Source organism: Lontra canadensis, unplaced genomic scaffold (genome assembly GCF_010015895.1).
Source record: "Lontra canadensis isolate GAN:19392208 unplaced genomic scaffold, GSC_riverotter_1.0 scaffold54, whole genome shotgun sequence".
In the NCBI taxonomy this organism is placed as follows: Eukaryota; Metazoa; Chordata; class Mammalia; order Carnivora; family Mustelidae; genus Lontra; species Lontra canadensis.
Genome location: NW_022631048.1, coordinates 106721 through 126817, shown reverse-complemented (window position 1 = coordinate 126817; position 20097 = coordinate 106721). Strand labels below are relative to the sequence as shown.

Sequence of the window (20097 nt, the reverse complement as noted above, 5' to 3'; positions counted from 1 at the left end):
TTGAGTTCAGCAAGCATCACAGTGTGAACAGGCAGGGCCCTTGGCCTCCCCCTGCTGGTGGTCAGCATCACAGCAGCCACAGTGTCCAGCCTCAATCACATCCAGCCAATGATGGCTGTTTGAATTACTTAGGTGATGACATATTGCAATAGTAAAATCAGATACAATCAAATTGATGGCTATTTAGAGTACCAGAGATAAATCAGACTCATCATTAATACTCTATATGTATAGAGAGATTTAAATTATTTTTCGCAACACCGTTAATACTTAACGGAAATATATTCTCTTCTGGACATATATAAATTCAGTTGGGAGTAAAATCCAATCACTAATAGTATGTGCTTGGTACATTTATGTATGGAAGGATTTATGCATAATCATTTGGGGGAGTAGCCTATTAAACAACATAGTGGTTGCTTTCTTACCTATGTGTATATGTGCTGTGCTGTGTGTGTGTGTGTCTGTGTGTGGTGGTGTGTACTGTTCTGTTTGCCCATACCATCTGCATGATATATAGTCTATCTGGTTTTCAGCCGTTGAAACCAGGGAAATGTTCACTCCATAGGTGCAAATTTTCCAAGCAGATGGAAAGCATAGATAACTCGGAATTATGATGGCACCACTTTCTACATTCGAGCCTGAAAGTCCACTGTATGCACTTTATGTATAGTTTGATGTGCAAGAATTTTGCTAAGTAATTCTTGGGATCCTGGAGCAAGCCTGTTGATTTCTTCAACAATAAAGCTATGAACAATTATTCATCTTCTTGGAATGAAGAGGATGATCTTCTTCATTATCTTCTGGTTCTTACTCTTTTTAAATTATTTTTAACTTTATTTCATTTTCTCAGTGTTCCAAGATTCATTGTTTATGCATCACACCCAGTGCTCCATCCAATCCATGTCCTCCTTAATACCCACCACCAGGCTCGCCCAACCCCCTACCCTCCTCCCCTCCAAAACCCTCGGTTTCTCTGAGTCACATCCATACAAAGACCCGTGTTTATTTAAAACAGATGCAATTACCTTAAATTTCAATTAGGGGGATTGTCAGTCATTCACAAAAATATGAATCCCTACTTCAGTAGTTGTTAGCATTTAAATTTGCTTTAAATGAATGTATTACAACTCATATAATTGATGACTTTTCTGAACCCAGTACTTTAAAGACAGGATGAAAAAAAAAAGAAAGAAATGGTATATCATGGGCATGACTACATTTTGGATCATTGTACACTTTGCATGAGCCAAATTTCTATGAGAGACAAGTACATTTCAAAGAATATGGCCATATAACAAAGAGTATAGCTGTGAGCAGTATTTTTCATCCCTGAAGTAAAATACCATGTTGTAGAAAAATGTATTCTGTGGCAGGTAATTTTTCTTTAATTTGTTACCTATAAATTTGAGTCAGAAGAAAGGTGTTTTAAAGACGTGTTGCTTTGAGAGTAGGTATGTGGCTCACGTTCTCCATCTCCCACTTCTGATGCCCATTCTGCGGGCACTGCCCACCCCTGCTCTTGGTCTGACAGTCAGTATCCGTGATACTGGAACCTTCCTAACCCAACAGAACAACTGGGGAGAATTTATTCCATAGAGAAGAGGAAGGGCTAATGCTAATCACATCAGATAGCAAGATCAGTTTTTTGAAATACGTATCCTGCGTATATTATATAAGCTCAACCGATTACTCTTTTTCCTCAGCCTTTTCTGATTTGAGCTTCTCAAATCAGGCCTGCCACACTGATGTTAGAGTCTTAGATGTGTGTTCAGCAACCAGTCTGCCTAAAACTAACACTTCTGATCGCACTTTCTTTAATTATTGCAAGTTTTAAACACTACTTACAGCTCTTCTTTGGACTGTGTGCAACCTTAGAAAATTGTCATTTTTTAAATTTCACTCCTATTAAAAAGACCCAAAATTTGAATCAGTTATTATAATGTGCATTTCTTAACAAAAAATGACTTGCCCTTCCTTCTCAAGAAGTCTAATTGAGAAAATTCCCCAATATATTTCTTTTTATGAATGTGATTTAGCTTTGGGGACCTTCCCCATGAAGATTTTAGAGTGTAGACTGAAATGCGATTTTTCTAAACTCTGATTTTGCATGATGAGGGTGCCTTTCTTACGTAGCTTTCTTCCATGACCCAGGTTTTGGGGAAAGACATTTCGTGACTCCAATGTCTTCAAGGTCTTTGTGACCATCAGCTTTCAGGCAGCAAAAGTAGAAAGACCTGGTAAAAGCCAAGTCTCTCAAATGACATAGGTCACTTCCACTTCCACTCAAATTCCTTTTGCTGAACGTAACTGCAAGGAGAGCAGAGGGATTTCGTGTCATTGGGGGCCCAGAATGAAGGGTAGGGTTTTTTTGTTTGTTTGTTTGTTTCATTTTTTCATTTTATTTTTAAGTGAAGTAGAGCGGACACACAATGTTCCCTTAGTTTCAGGTGTACAGCACAGTGATTGCACAGGTCTATGTGTTGTGCTCCTCTCAACTCAAGGGAGCCACCATCTGGCAACAGACAGCTCTCTTACAGTAGCGTTGGCTAGGTTCCCTATGCTGTGCCCTGCATTCCTGGGAAAGAGCAGTCAGTTCTGATAGATGGAGGGCAGACTCTGCCCTGCCAGAATCCTGAGCTTCTGTACCTTCCACAGAGCGTCCACATCTGATGAGCCTCCCCAGAAGGGCCCGAGGTGAAAGGGCTGGGGCTGGCTCTTCTTGAGGCCCCGTACAGATACAGACACAGCCTGTCTGGTATCCGGGCTGCAGGTCATACCTGGAACAGACGCCAGTGTGACAGCTGGAGCCGTGGTGTTGGCTGCCGAGGAGGTCCCAGTGGAGGAAACAGAGATGGAGAAGGCAGCTCTTCCTGCTGGGGAAGGAGCAGGTGTAGAGGAGACCAGGACTGATGCTGACACTATGGAGGCCATAGATAGTGACAGATCTCAACCAGAAGAACCAGAAGCAGCAGCCCCTCAGGTGAGTGAACTGGGAAAAGGGAGGCTCTGGGAGGAGGTGCCCTGGTTGGAATGCTGTGTAATGGAGAGTGCTGGTAACAGCTCTGGGGGCAGAACAGGTTTGTGGCCATTGTGTGGTAACCTGTTTCACCAAATTTAATTTATATATATATTTATATGGTATGTATTTATGTATATTATGTGTATTTTTTAATTCATATTTTTATTTTATTTAATATATTATATTTTTATTTTTATTACATTCTATATATAATAAAAATATAAATAATATAAACAAAATAAACTTAAGATATATAAAATTATACATATATAATGTAGTATATACGTATAATTTTATATATCTTAAGTTTATTTCATTTATATTATTTATATTTTTATTATTATTTAAGTATTTGTATATAAGATTGTCAGCAAGAGTCTGAGCCTGGCTTTCTCTCAGTGTCAGCATTGCAAGGTTCACACAGGCCCTGAGTGATGGAGAAAAAGAAGAAAGCACAGATGATGTAAGCGTGAGATGGAGGGAGCAGGAGGAGAATGTGGCCAGATGGTGGGATATTGTATGGATTATGTGAGAACATAACCATACAGTGCTTAGCCCAGTGCCAGGCACATGGGGAGAACCCAATATTAGTAGTTACATCCTATCGTTATTAGTATTTAGGGATTGTTGTTATTATTACAGCCCCTCACATCCACCATTAGGGAGGCTCCTTTCAGCAAAAGCTCATCCCTGTCAGTATATTCGAGAGGCCAACCGGTCATTAAATACATACATGAAGTTGGTGGACTAGGCCCAGTGCCTCACTTCTTCAGAGAACTGTTTGTTCAAAGCCCACAGATCCATATGGTCCGTGATGTGCGGGGCACACAGCAAGCGCAGCTCTTCTAAACCACAGCCTTGGTCTAGACTGCAGAAAGTAACAATGAAAATTGGACTCTCAATGTGAAACTCTCCTTTGTCCTGATTTTACCCATAAGAAATTTCCCCCAAATCTCTCCAGGGTTACTCAAAAAATGATCCCTTTCATCCCACTAGAAAAACAGCAGGTAGTATTGGTATTTGGGAAGTAACTCAAAAATATGTGCCATTTCTTCCTGAGATTTTTCTTATCAGAATGCCAGAACTGTTTTTGTATTATATTGTTAGACTTGTTGGAATAGTGTATTATTTTCTCCCAAATTGAAGAATGGAAGTGCTTAAGCCCACTGATATCCGAGGGAATAAACATCTCCAGACTTCCATTATGCTAGTGAAATTCTTCTCGTCGCTCATCTTTATTACCAAATAGAAAGGAGATCTTGACACTTGTTCCCCCCAGTGTAGAGTCCTCGGAGGAGTGATTGCTGGGAATTGTCATCCCTCCAGCTCTAACTGCAGCTTGAGCTCTAACGACAACAAGCAAAACAGATGCAGATTTTAAACATTAGCCAGATCTGTACAAACAATCTGGTTGGAGGCTAGTCAGGAGTCCCGTGGACTCTGGAAGAAAAGCAGTCATAGGAGGTCAAATGTCAGCTTCAAGCATTGTTAGGATTCAGTGGGACAAGAGTGGACCACGGCAAAACTGAGGCCATTCGTGGGACCCTCCTGGATTCCCCTTCAGGGTGGGCCCCTCCCTCCTCTCTCCCTATAGTCTCTGATCTTTTTCCCAATTTCCACAGAAACCCCACTTTTCACAAAGGGCCTGACTGCTCAAGGATCCAGAAATTAATCCCATTAAAGGTTTCTGTCTCAGGAGAGAGAGAAAGTTGACCATGTCAGGAAGAACGTCCTGCAAGGCTTGAGGCCCAGAGGTTTCGGCCAGGTTATGGGAGGGAGGATGTGGGGAATGTGGGAGCCAAGGAGGGTACGTCAGGGCTAGAAGCAGAGCACAGTGCACCCGAGGACGCAGAAGTCTTTCTTCCCAGCCCCTGCTCAGCACCGCCACACTTTTCTTCCTCCAGGAGAAGGTCATCCCTTCAGTCGTCATAGAGCCCGCCTCCAACAATGAAGGAGAGGGAGACCACGAAGTCCCCGCTGGTGCAGAGTCCATGGAAACACCCGGTGCCCCGGCTCTTCCCGGCCCTGCCAGTGAGCCCCCAGCCCTGGCTGCAGAGCCCAGAGCCAGTGAGGACTCCCAGCCGCTGCTCTCCACTCCAGCGGCAAGTGAGGCGCCTCAAGATGTGCCTCCCGGCTTCCTCTACAAGGTCTTGTTATTTTGTCTTGTTTTAATTGGGTGGCCATTCATCCTTCCTTTTCTTTGAGGCCCCTTTGCTGGAATCTTTGGTTTTCAGATGTTTACATTTGCATTTTTTGCAATAGGTATTTCTTCTCTGTACTGCTTTCCCCACAACACAGTGTAAAACGGCAGGATTTCTGGGCTGCTGGACAAGCAAAAACACAGTAATGACCTTCCATCTCTTTCAGCAATCCATAGTTAAAGAATGTTCACCACAGGACAAATGGTATGACCCTTGGTAGTGAGTTGGTGAATTCTCTGCACCCACTCTACCCCCCCAAGTGCCCTCTCTTGCCCCTCTCCCAGCCCTGTGAGTCCCTCCAGCCCTGGGCTCAGACCTGTATGCATCCACCCGGGGCTGGATTATATACCAGCCGGCCGGGGCGCACCCCGGCTTTTCTCCTTATCTGCAGTGTGGCCTGAGGAACATCACTTCTCTGTCTGTGCTCCAGTTTCTCAGTAGGAAAGTGAATTGGGGAATAAGCTAGTCATTTCCAGCTCTGACATTTTATAATTCTATATAAAAAATATACATTTTAATAGCCAATCACGTGATCTCTGGGGGTAGAGCTGAGGGGAGGGACATGGGAGAAATAAACGGTTCATAACTCAAGCAGGGTGAGTATGTGGGTCATTATGGTACTCTTTTCTGCTTTTGTTTCTCAAAATTTTTTATAATTAAATTTTAAGGAAATCTTTCAAAAAGGGGGGAAAAAGGTAGGGGAGAGGACAGGGATTTTTTAAGAGTATACACTTGCAATGAGTGGTAGATAAGCCCTAGAGATTTAATGCACAACATGGTGAATATAGACAATAATATTGTATCATAATCATCAAATTTGATCAGAGACTAGACCTTAATTATTCTAGCCACTAGAAAGAAATGATAAATACATACCGTAATAGAGGTGCTCAGTATTGCTACAATGGCATCCTCTTACAGTATACAAATGTATCAAATTAGCATGCTGTACACCTTAAATTTGCACAATACTGTATGTCAGACATATTTCTATTTTAAATTTTAATTTATTTATAAAATATAAATAAATAAAAATGAAACTTATGTATTTATTAACAAAATTATTAATTAATTGGTTGATTGATTAAATCTCTACACCCAACTTGGGGCTCAGACTCACAACCCCAAATCAGGAGTTGCATGCCCTTCCAACTGAGCCAGCCAGGCACCCCAAATATATTTCAATTTAAAAAAAGAAGAAAGAAAAGAAACAGATGGGTATGGTTTAAAGGTTAAGATAGGAAATCTTTGCAAATATCTTCTCCCATTCAGATAAAGGGCTAGTATCCAAAATCTATAAAGAGCTTAGCAAACTCAACACCTGAAGAACAAATAATCCAATCAAGAAATGGGCAGAAGACATGAACAGACATTTCTGCAAAGAAGACATCCAGATGGCCAACAGACAAATGAAAAAGTGCTCCACATCTCTCGGCATCAGAGAAATACAAATCAAAACCACAATGAGATACCACCTCACACCAGTCAGAATGGCTAAAATTAACAAGTCAGGAAATGACAGATGCTGGCGAGGATGCAGAGAGAGGGGAACCCTCCTACACTGTTGGTGGGAACGCAAGCTGGTACAACCACTCTGGAAAATAGCATGGAGGTTCCTCAAAAAGTTGAAAATAGAGCTACTCTATGACCCAGCAATTGCACTACTGGGTATTTACCCTAAAGATACAAATGTAGTGATCCGAAGGGGCACGTGCACCAGAATGTTTATAGCAGCAATGTCCACAATAGCCAAACTATGGAAGGAACCTAGATGTCCATCAACAGATGAATGGATCAAGAAGATGTGGTATATATATATATATATATATATATATATATATATATATATATACATACACACACACACACAATGGAATACTATGCAGCCATCAAAAGAAATGAAATCTTGCCATTTGCGACAACATGGATGGAATTAGATGGTATTATGCTTAGCAAAATAAGTCAATTGGAGAAAGACAACTATCATATGATCTCCCTGATATGAGGAAGTGGAGATGCAACGTGGGGCATTTGGGGGGTAGGAAAAGAATAAATGAAACAAGATGGGATTGGGAGGGAGACAAACCATAAGTTACTCTTAATCTCACAAACTGAGGGTTGCTGGGGGGAGGGGGATTGGGAGAGGGTGGTGGGGTTATGGACATTGGGGAGGGTATGTGTTATGGTGAGTGCTGTGAAGTGTGTCAACCTGGCGATTCACAGACCTGTACCCCTGGGGATAAAAATACATGATATGTTTATAAAAAAATAAAAAATTAAAAAAAAATTTGTAAGGAAATTGATCACAGGGTTTTATTAAGTAGTGATTCCCGTATGATGTGGAAAGTGATGACTTTTCCCATTATTTTAAAAAAATGTTATTAGTACTATTTTATTTATTTTTATTTTATTTTATTTTATTTGTGGGGGGAGTCAGGAGAATGGCAAAGAGAGTGTGAGAGAGGATCCTAAGCAGACTTCATGCTCAGAATGGAGCCCAACCGGGGACTTGATCTCATGACCCTGAGATCATGACCTGAGAGCCAAAACCAAGGGTCTGACACTTAACCAACTGTGCTACCAGGTGCCCCTGATTTTTCCAATTATTAAGTACTTGACAGAAGTGAGGTTAGAGGAACTTTCTGCTAGACACTTTCAGTTCAAGTTTAAAAATGAACAATAATAAAACATCAATGATAATAAAATGTAAATATCTAATAAAAATATGACAATATTTAACACATGACGTTTCAACTCTTGTAGAAGGTGTTGCATTACTAAACATACATCCAAAATGTCTCAATACAGTCTTCAAGAATTGGACGTTTTAAGTAAACAAGACCTCCTTTCTGTGTTCAGAGGTCTTCTCCTGTGGGGTATGCTGGGATCATTGTCTTCATCCAGCAGTACCTGCTGACAGTCTGGCTGGGAGACTTCTGAAGTTACATTTCCTTTTGCTTTTAAAATAGTAAATTCTTTTAAAATCTTTTGCAGGTGGAAACACTGCATGATTTTGAAGCAGCTAATTCTGATGAACTTACCTTACAAAGGGGTGACGTGGTGTTGGTGGTCCCCTCAGACTCAGAAGCTGACCAGGTAAAGAGACATTGAAAGGTTCTACAGCCTATGTTGTTGTTGTTGTTGTTTTCCCTGAGGGTCACTGGGACACAGTGAATAACTGAAGACATTTCTATTTTCTGAGATGTTGCATGGCAGCTCTGAAAAGGTCTTAAGGCTTATGAGCACATGACATGGCTAACTGTTACTCTTTAGAACACCTCTTTTAGGATATTGTTATGTATTTTTCTTGAGGATTTTATTTAGGAGGGGCAGGAAAAGATGGCAGAGAAGTAGGAGACCCTGTTTCAACCGGTCCCTTAAAGTGAGCTAAATATCTACCAGACACTCTGAACACCCATGAAATCAGCTTGAGATATAGGATTATACACTGCTGGATCTCTACGGGGGCAGAAGACATCAGTGGTGAGGTAAAGCATAGGGGGAATGCTCAGACTGATATCGAAGGATAAACAGAAGGGGGAGGGAGCTTCCAGAAGCGACCCATTGGAAAGTAATACCCCAATACGAAAGTGCTCTGTGGTTGGGGACCAGCATTAACTTGGGAGTCTGGTTAAAAGCACTCAAAAAGAGCAAAAGATCTTAAGGGGCAACTGGTGGACAGGCGGTCACGGTCACGGGCCTAAGCCCACGTACCCAGGTGCCACTGCTGGTGACCACCCATGCCAGAGAGAATCCAGCAGAGCCTCCAGTCTTTTGGCTTGCGGCTTTTGGCTGCTTGCACCACCGCTCGACTGGGTGCACTCCTGCCTATGCCTGAGAGAGCCTAGTGTGTGTGCCAGCTGTCGGTCTCTGGGACTGAAGCCTTCCGCGACCACCCAAGGGTCTGGACATTCCCAGTCCGTGCCTGAAAGAACCCAGCATGATCTCTGGTTGGGATCCTTCTGCAGCAGCCTTCGCGAACTGCATGACCACTGGTCTAAGTGCACCTGGCAGTGGGCCTGGACTCCAGACAGCAGTCCTAGCAAAGGCAGCCACCCGCAGAGGGCTCCGCAGACCAATATAGCTTGCGGTAGTAGTGGCTCAGGGGTGCAGAGACAAGCCAGGGCTTTGGGTGACCACTGGGATGGTGGTGGCTGCGGGTGTGCACTGCCTGTGGGAGGTTGTGCTGTTCAGTAGAGTTTTCATAGGGGGAATCTGTGTGTTCTGGACCACCCAGAGGGGAGCAGACTGAGGTTTCTCTTTGAGGCAGAGGTCTGGGTGCAGACATATTCTTTCTTTGCTCTGACCCCCCCCCCCCACAAAGGCCACAAAAACCTCCAGACAACCAAAGCCTGAAAAACCGGTTTCCACAGGGCCCAGCCCCTTGGTAACCTGCAGGGCGACTCAACCCAAGCAAGACTGACAGGAGAACGAGGCAGCAGACCCCTCCCCCAGGAAGCATGCCAAAAGAACTGGAGGAAAACCAGCACAGGGTCCCCATAAAACTGTAAAATCCAAACATCAGGGGAAAGCAATATATTAAGCTCCTGATATTGCCCTAAAACCTGTATGTTTCATAGATAAAAAATTTGTTCTCATGATTCTTGTTCTTTTAATTGTTCTTTTAATTTTTTTAACCTACTTACTATTACAACTGGAGGTTTAATACAACATAATCCATAATAACTTTTTAACTTGAACTTTTTCATACATATACCTATTTTTTTTCTTTTTCTTTTCTCTTTTTTTGTTAATATACATGTAGATATAAACATCAAGGTATCCTTTTTCCCTATTCAATACTACTTCTATATATAAATCAGTTTTAATTTCCCTGTTATCTCTGGAAAGTTGAGTCCTTTAACAATGATATCAAGATACACCCATGAAGAACTGACATAACCTTTCTTGCCCTTGCCTAACCATCTTCCCATCTTATTCTTCTGTATTTGTTTTTGTTCTGGTATTATGTAAATCTTATTCTTGGGTTTCATTTTGACTGGGTTCTTCTTTTTTTCTTGTCACTTTTGTCTGTCTTTTCGTTTGTTTTTGTTTATATACCTTATAAATCTTACTTTGGGGCTCATTTTGGCTGGGTCTCTCTTTTTTTTCCCTCTTTCTCTCTCTTTTTTCTTCTTTCTTTATTTTTGGTGGTGACGTCTGATTGCTCTGGAATTTTCCAGGGTGTGCCCTGTCTGGATCATGGTTGACATATTCAGCTAACATCCCCTCAACCACCTTTCATCAAAATGACTAGGAGGAAGAACACCCAACAGAGGAAAATTCAGAGACTGTGCCCTCTCCCTCAGAACTATTGGATATGGACATAAAAAGTATATCAGAAAGGGAATTCAGGGTAACAGTTATCCAGGCAATAGCTGGGTTGGAGAAAACCATTAGTGATAACATAGAATCAATAAGGGCAGAAGTGAGAGCTGACCTGGCAGAAGTTAAAAATACCATCAGTGAGATCCAATGTAATGTAAATACTCTAACAGCTAGGGTAACTGAGGTAGAAGATAGAATTAGTGATCTAGAAGACAAACTGATAGAAAAGAAGGATGAGGAGGAGGCCTGGAACAAACAGCTTAGAAGCCATGAAAACAGAATTAGGGAAATAAATGATGCCATGAAATGTTCCAACATCAGAATTATTGGGATCCCTGAGGGGCTGGAGAAAGAAGACTAGAAGATAGAGTTGAACAAATTCTGGGTGAAATTTTTCCCAATCTGGGGAATGGAATAAGCGTTCATATCCTAGAGGCAGAAAGGACATGCACCAAGATCAACGAATCTAGAAAGACCTCCAGACACTTGATTATGAAATTTATGAATCATAATTTTAGACAAGAGTTTCTAAGGGCAGCTAGGGAGAGGAAATTCCTTATATACAGATAATGGTCCATCAGAATAACATCAGACCTGTCCATAGAAACCTAGCAAGACAGAAAGGGCTGGCAGGGCACTAAATGAGAAGAACATGCAGCCAAGAATACTTTATTCAGCAGGATTGACATTCAAAATGGATGGAGAGATAAAGAGCTTCCAAGACCAGCAACCTTTAAAAGAGTATATGACCACCAAGCCAGCACTACAAGAAATATTAAGGCGGGGGCGGGGGGGGGGGTGGCTCTATAAAAGAAGAAAGAACCCATGAGTAACGGAACAGAAATTTACAGAGACAATCTGTACAAACAAGGACTTCACAGGCAACATGATGTCAGTAAAAACGTATCATTCAAAAATCACTCTCCCCTAAATGCTCCCATAAAATGGCACATGGTTGCAGATTGGATAAAATGACAGGACCTGTCCATATGCTGTCTATAAGAGACACATTTGGAACTTAAAGATACACCCAGACTGAATGTGAAGGGATGGAGAAGGATCTTTCATGCCAACGGGTCCCTAAAGAAAGCTGGGGTAGCAATTCTCATATCAGATAAATTATACTTTAAGCTGAAGACTATAGTCAGATACAGAAGGCCACTACATCATTCTTAAAGGATCTAGCCACCAAGAAGATGTAACAGTAGTAAATATATATGCCCCCAACGTGGGAGCAACTACATAAGCCAACTGTTAATCAAAATAAAGAGTCATACTGATATGACTACGTTAATTGTAGGGGATCTTAACACATCACTCTTAGTAATAGATCATCCAAACAGAAAATCAATAAAGAAACAAGAGCTTTGAATGACTTTGGACCAGATGGACCTCATAGATATATACAGAACATCCCACCCTAAAACAACAGAATACTCATTCTTCTTCAGTGCACATGGAAGTTTCTCCAGAATAGACCACATACTGGGTCACAAATCAGGGCTCAAACGATACCAAAAGATTGAGATTATTCCCTGCATATTCTCAGTCCACAATGCATTGAAACTGGAACTCAACCACAAGAAACAGTTTGGAAAGAACTCAAACACTTGGAAGCCAAAGACACCCTGCTTAAGAATGTTTGGATCAACCAGGAAATCAAAGAAGAAATTAAACAATTCATGGAAACCAATGAGAATGAAGACACAATCGTCCAAAACCTATGGGATATGGCAAAGGTGGTCCTAAGAAGGAAATACATAGCCATCCAAGCCTCACTCAAAAAAATCTGAAAAACGTAGAATACACCAGCTCTCTTTACATCTTTTTTTTTTTTAAGATTTTATTTATTTATTTGAGAGAGAGGCAGTGAGAGAGAGCATGAGCGAGGAGAAGGTCAGAGGAGAAGCAGACTCCCTGTGGAGCTGGGAGTCCGATGCGGGACTCGATTCCGGAACTCCGGGATCATGACCTGAGCCGAAGGCGGCAGTCCAACCAACTGAGCCACCCAGGCGTCCCTCTCTTTACATCTTAAAGAGCTGGAAAATCAACAACAAATTAAGTCAACTCCATGCACAACAAGGGAAATAATCAAGATTAGAGCAGAGATCAATGAGATAGAAACTAGAGATACAGTAGAACACATCAATGAAACTAGAAGCTGGTTCTTCAAAAGAATCAATGAGATCGATATACCACTGGCCAAACATATATAAAAGAAGAGAGAGAGGACCTGAACCAATAATATTATGAATGAAAGTGGAGAGATCACGATTAACACCAAGGAAATAGAAACAATCATCAGAAATTATTATCAACAGTTATATGCCAGTAAGTTAAGCAACCTAAAAGAAATGGAAGCATCCCTGGAAACCTATAAACTTCCAAGACTGAAAAAAGAAGAAATTGACAACCTGAATAGACCAATATCTAGTAACGAGATTGAAGCAGTGATCAAAACCTCTTCAAAAACAGGAGCCTGATGGATTCCCTGAGGAATTCTACCAAAAATTCAAAGAAGAAATAATACCTATTCTCCTGAAGAGGTTTCCAGAGATAGAGACAGACGGAAAACTTCCAGGCTCTTTCTAGTAAGCCAGCATTACCCTGACCCCCAAACCAGGCAAAGACCCCATCAAAAAGGAAAATTTTAGACCGATATCCCTGATGAGTATGGATGCTAAGATAATCAAGATCCTAGCTAATCAGATCCAACGGTACATTAAAAAATTATCCACCCTGACCAGGTAGGATTTATCCCTGGTTCAACATTTGCAAATCAATCAGTGTTATAGAACAAATCAATAGAAGAGAGAAGAACCACATGGTCCTCTCAATTGATCAGAAAAAGCATTTGGCAAAAAACAGCATCCATTCCTGATTAAAATGCTTCAAAGTATAAGGATAGAGGGAACATTACTCAACTTCATAAAATCTATGAAAAACCCACAGCGAATATCATTCTCAATGGGGAAGAGCTGACAGCCTTCCCTTTGAGATCAGGAACACACCAAGGATGCCCACTCTCACCACTCTTGTTCAACATAGTACTAGAAGTCCTAGCAAAGGCAATCAGACAACAAAAAGAAATAAAAGGTATTCAAATTGGCAAAAAAGAAGTCAAGCTCTCCGTCTTCACAGATGACTTGATACTTTATATGGAAGACCCAAAAGACTCAACCCCTAAACTACTAGAACTCATATAGCAATTCAGTAATGTGGCAGGATACAAAATCAATGCACAGAAATCAGTTGCTTCTTTCTACACTAACAGTGAAAATATAGAAAGGGAAAGTAGAGAATCGATTCCATTTACTATAGCACCAAGAACCATAAGATACCTGGGAATAAACCTAACCAAAGAGATAAAGGATCTGTACTCGAGAAACTACAGAACACTCATGAAAGAAATTGGAGAAGACAGAAAAAGATGGAAAAGCATTCCATGCTCATGGATCAGAAGAATAAACATCATTAAAATGTTTATACTGCGTAGAGAAATCTACACTTTAAATACCATCCCAATCAAAATCCCACCATTTTTCAAAGTGCTGGGACAAACAATCCTAAAATTTGTATGGAACCCGAAGAGAACCCGAAGAGACCCCGAATTGCAAAGGAAATGTTGAAATAGAAAAACAAAAGTGGGGGCATCACGTTGCCTGATTTCAAGCTTTACTAAAAAGCTGTGATCACCAAGACAGCATAGTTCTGGCACACAAACAGACACATAGACCATTGGAACAAACTAGAGTGCCCCGATATGAATCCCCAACTCTGTGGTCAAATAATCTTCGACAAAGCAGGAAAAAATATCCAGTGGAAAAAAGACAGTCTCTTCAATAAATGGTGCTGGGAAAATTGGACAGCTATGTATATAAGAGTGAAACTCGACCATTCTCTTACACCATACAGAAAGGTAAATCAAAATGGATAAAAGACCTCAACATGAGGCAGGAATCGATCAAAATCAGAGAGGAGAACATAGGCAGTACCTCTTTGACATTGGCCACAGCAACTTCTTTCAAGACAGGTCTCCAAAGGCAAAGGAGAAACAAAAGTGAAAATGAACTTTTGGGACTTCAACAAGATCAAACACTTCTTCACAGCAAAGGAAACTGTCAACAAGACAAAGAGGCAACCCACGGAATGGGAGAAGATATATGCAAATGACACTACAGACAAAGAGCTGATATCCAAGATCTATAAAGAACTCCTCAAACTCAACACTCAAAAAACAGATAATCATGTCAAAAAAATGGGCAGAAGACATGAACAGACACTTCTCCAAAGAAGACATACAAATGACTAACAGACACATGAAAAAATGTTTATCATCATTAGCCAGCAGGGACATTCAAATCAAAACCACATTGAGATAGCACCTTACAACAGTTAGAATGGTCAAAAATAACAAGACAAGAAACAACGCGTGTTGGAGAGGATGTGGAGAAAGGGGAACCCTCTTACACTGTTGGTGGGAATGCAAGTTGGTGCAGTCACTTTGGAAAACAGTGTGGAGATTCCTTAAGAACTTAAAAATAGAGCTACCTTATGACCCTGCAATTGCAATACTAGGTATTTACTGCAAAGATACAGATGTAATGAAAAGAAGGGCCATATGTACCCTAGCAATGGCCACAGTCGCCAACCTGTGGAAAGAGCCAAGATGCTGTTCAACAGACGAATGGATGAAGAAGATATGGTCCATATATATAATGGAATATTATGCCTCCATCAGAAAGGGTGAATACCCAACTTTTGTATCAACATGGATGGGACTGGAGGAGATTATGCTGAGTGAAATAATTCAAGCAGAGAGTCAATTATCATATGATTTCACTTGGGGAGCATAAGGAACAACACGGTGAACATGAGGAGAAGGAAAGGAGAAGTGAGTTGGAGGAAATCAGAGGGGGAGATGAACCATGAGACACTTTTGTTTCCCTTGCCTTTGGAGACCTGTCTTGAAAGAAGTTGCTGTGGCCAGTGTCAAAGAGGTACTGCCTATGTTCTCCTCTCTGATTTTGATTGATTCCTGCCTCACGTTGAGGTCTTTTATCCATTTTGAGTTTACCTTTCTGTATGATGTAAGAGAATGGTTGAGTTTCACTCTTGTATACATAGCTGTCCAATTTTCCCAGCACCATTTATTGAAAAGACTGTCTTTTTTCCACTGGATATTTTTTTCCTGCTTTGTTGAAGATTATTTGACCATAGAGTTGTGGGTTCATACCTGGGCACTCTAGTCTGTTCAACTGGTCTATGTGACTCTGTATTTTTGTAGGAGCAAGAATTCTGAATTGACTTTTATTTCTTTCACCTCTTTAAAGATGTTGTCCCGGGGCACCTGGGTGGCTCAGTGGTTAAGTGGCTGCCTTCGGCTCAGGTCATGATCCCAGGGTCCTGGGATTGAGTCCCACATCAGGCTCCCTGCTCTGTGGGGAGCCTGCTTCTCCTTCTCCCTTTGCCTGCCACTCTGCCTACTTGTGCTATCTTTCTATCAGATAAATAAATATGATCTTTTAAAAAATTTTAAAAAATTAAGATGTTTTCTGTTTTCTGTTTTTTCTGACTAAAGTTCAGCTGCCATTTGTTCACCATTGTTTCTGGTAAATGTGCCTTTTTCCCGGACCACTTTTAAGAATTTCTCTGTACCTTTGATTTCCATCAGTTCAATATAATATGCTTAGGTCTTGTATTTTTTGTAGTTTTCATGCTTGGGGTTCACTGAGCTGCTTAGATTTGTAACCTGATGTTTTTCATTATATTTTGAAGACTTTCAGCTAATTTTTCTTACATTTTTTTGGTGCCTCATTCTCTTTGTCCTCTTTTGTGATTCCCTAATTATTCATCTGTTGGACTTCTCAATGTCTAAGACTGTCCTTTTTATGCACTATTTCTTTCTGGTACTCTGGTACCATTTTTATTGGTTTGTCTTCAAGTACAGTGATCTTTTCTTCTGCTAAGTTAAAGTTGGTTGTGAAGCTTATCCAGTGAGGTTTTCATTTCAGACGCTATACATACAGAGTTCTATAATGTTCATGTAGTTTTTTGTTTGTTATTTTAGTTGACATTTCTTTCACAAAATTTCCTATCTATTCTTTCATGATAGCCACTTCCAATGTTAGATACTTGTAAATATTTGTAATAGCTGCATTACTCCTACTGCTAACTCCAAAACACTAGCCCATCTCGGCACACATTTGTATCAGTTGCCTTTTATCTGTGGGGTGTATGTTCCTCTTTTTTCTCATATCCAGTAATTTTTTATTGATATTGGACACATTGCAGGGTCTGGATTCTACTTTTTGTCTCTGAAGCTAGTTTCTTTCCCCCCTAGCAGACATGGAACTTACTAGATAATTAGCTTGAATTCATGGAAGCTTTGTTTTATACTTTGTTAGGGTGATTCTGTTTCAATTTTGCCTTTACTTTTAGGGTGACTTCCTACTCCTGAGACACCTTTTACTTCCAAGGATGGCCCTTCTGGGATTTCAGTAGAAATCCTGAACGTTTGTCCAAGCTTCCTAACTTGGTGGGATTCAAACTTCAAACTCTGCCTCCCCTCCATTGGCAGGGCTTAAATTTCCTCTCAGCTGTTCTGCCTTCCTCCTGTTGCTTATCCCAGACTCCTTGGGGGCCACCCTGTATATTTACAAATTTTGGGAGCAGCTTAGGATTTTAGGGAAGTTTCTCTGCATATTTTGTAACCTGCCTCTACAGATCTCTTTTAAAATATCCCCCATAAAAATATAGCTGCTTGTGTGTCTGGGTGACACAGCCTCTTAAGTTTCCAACTCTTGATTTCAGCTCAGGTCATGCTCTCATGATTATGAGCTTGAGCCCCATGTTGGGCTCTGTGCTGGGTGTGGAGCCTGCGTTTAATATTCTCTCCCTCCGTCCCGCTGCCCCTCCCCTTGCTCATGCCCTCACTCTCTCTCTAAAATAAGTAAAAAAAAAAATTGTTAAAAAATACAGCTGCTCTGGAAGCCCTTCACTCTTCCTTTTAATGTCCTGCATCAAACAGACTTGAGAATAATCCTCAGGGGGAAAGCTGTATTACCACGGATCTCATTCACCACAATTTCTTACTTTCCAGGGTTAAATATTCTCCAGGTTTTGCCTGCTTTTGGTTACTGCCAGTGCCTTCAAATAATTATTATATATGTCAACCCCATTGTTTGTAACAATCCCATTATATAACTTTTTATGCTTTGTTTTATAAGTCATTTATATAAATAGTTGAATATATGTACATATGGATATCTAAAGATATGTAGTTATTCTAGTGTTTATAAGTGTTTCATGCAGAAGCACTTATCTGATACAAACTATTTGCCATTTCCAGAACTGTAAATCTTTCATCTATCACATACTTTAAGAAGTTAAAATTTAATTTTTCCTATTTGCCTTAGCTAGAGATTGATACTTATACTGGCTAATTGATACTGGCTAATGTTTTTCACTTTACTATATAAATTGTATTTTAGAATACACGTTAGACTATATCTCGATTATGAGTTTGTGCCAGTTCTTAACTTTTTTCTTTATTGAAACAATTTCGAAATGCATGACTCTGCTTGGCTCCATTAGATTTTTCACTCATTGTAAATAAAGTCAACTATAGACACTTGTGGGAGAAAATATAGCCTTTTAGATGCTGCCAGAGATTCAGAAAAAATTGAATTATCATCATTTATTTTAAGTATAACTTTGCCCTTCACATATATAACATCATAATTTTAAAGAGGGCACTCTTCCTCCTAGCCAGGATATTATCAGTCATTTTATTAAGTCATCTTTTTCTCCATTTTTTTTTTCTGCCTTCAAAAATTGGCCTGTCTAAATGCTTATCTTGCTAGTATAGCAGCATCAGTTTATAGTCTCAGATTACATCAAGAGGGAATGTGTTCAGCTTCTTTGTTTAATTTTGGAGACCTCGTTTTATCTGATGTACTTGAACTCTGTTGAGAATTGCTTCAGATTAAATCTGGCCATCCCTCATCCTAAATGGGATCTGTTTCATGGACTGGTTAACATAATCAAGACGAGTCATTTCCTGCTGGTTTTTGCATTATACAGTCTGTATGTTTCATGCTGTTCCTTCCACTTAGCCTTTTCCAGCCAGGCTCTGCTTATCTGCAAGAGGCCAAAGGCAAATAACAGCCTCCATTCCTCATTTTAACATATTGTCTCTCAAGCTGAAAGGCCACACATGGTGGTTTCAGTTTTCTTTCTGTGGCTAAATGTCTTGATTCTTATTATGTTACTCCTGTAAGATGGACCAATGTTTTGGAGGAATAATTGATAAAGGATACATAAAGACTATGTGAATGTTTCCAGCAAGAATGTCACGACAACAAACTGCTTTGTAGTTTGTAGGCACAGAGTTCTCTCCTATAAGCCAGTGCTTCGGGATGGAATACGAAACCTCCCATGGCCTCATCCACACTGTATTCTGACCTCGGTCCTCTGTCACTTTTTACTGTGACCTACAGGATAGGGAGCCTTCCTATACATTACATGTTTTCATGTGGTGTCCTCTCTTTGCCTAGCTAGCAATCTAATCCTTTTCTCTTCCTTAAGAACTCGTCATAATCCAGTTAACGTCAATGAGCTCTACTTTAGACAAAATTATACCATTTGTATTAACAGTTAGCTTTCACAAATCCAGAAAATAAATCATCTCAAATGTTTGTTGTTATTTATTTATTTATATTTTTTATTTTCAATTATTTATTTATTTATAATTATTATTTAAAAAAAATATTTATTTTTTACCTAGCAACCTATTTGGGACAACCCTTACCACTGACCTATCTCAGCACACTGGCTGATATATAATGTAACATCCTGGTACAGGATCACTACGCTAAATTACTTTGTTAACTGTTAACTGTTGGCAGTGCAGATTTTTCCAGTAGTTTCTTGGTCCTTGAACGCCCTGTCTTTGTCTTGCAGGATGCAGGCTGGTTGGTGGGAGTGAAGGAATCAGACTGGCTTCAGTACAGAGACCTTGCCACCTACAAAGGCCTCTTTCCAGAGAACTTCACCCGGCGCCTGGATTAGGGCCAAGAATATTAAAGAAAGAGCCTGGTTTGGGGGTTTTTAAACTTCCATGAAAACCCAAAGAGTTCACCTCTGCTGTTGCACTCTTAATGATGTACAGGCTGGTGCCAGACAAAGCTTGGAAAGATATCAGTGGAGCATGTGTGCAAAAAAAAAAAAAAAAAAAGAAAGAAAAGAAAAGAAAAACAATTACAGAAAAAGTCCTCACTGTTTCCCACGTTATCCATAACAGGTTTCTTTGTGCGTTGTCCAAGCTGTGGAGACTCTTGTCCTTGATCCCTTCGCACCATTTCTAAAGTAGCTTTCTCCAGACCAGAACCTTCATTTCTCTGCACCAAGTGTATGGTCCTGAGTGGCTGCCCTGCCGAAGACGTGGCGAATTTTCCTGTAGTACAAGATTATCTTCCCCTGCACAGGTGTGAGCATGTGCTCGCTCTCCCTTTCGAGTTGACTGTGTTTCAAACTCAACTGCTG

At 40.5% G+C, this 20097-nt stretch overlaps 1 protein-coding gene across 1 annotated transcript in view; it reads left to right on the top strand.

Moving 5' to 3' along the window:
• Nucleotides 1–19769, top strand: part of AMPH (amphiphysin) — a 247462-nt gene extending 227693 nt beyond the window's left edge. The window contains exons 18-21 of the mRNA XM_032874940.1: nt 2774–2983; nt 4927–5169; nt 8218–8319; nt 19516–19769. Coding sequence (XP_032730831.1) covers nt 2774–2983; nt 4927–5169; nt 8218–8319; nt 19516–19623 — 663 coding nt within the window. The 3' untranslated portion in view covers nt 19624–19769. The remainder of the gene's footprint in view (nt 1–2773; nt 2984–4926; nt 5170–8217; nt 8320–19515) is intronic.
• Nucleotides 19770–20097: the final 328 nt, after the last annotated feature.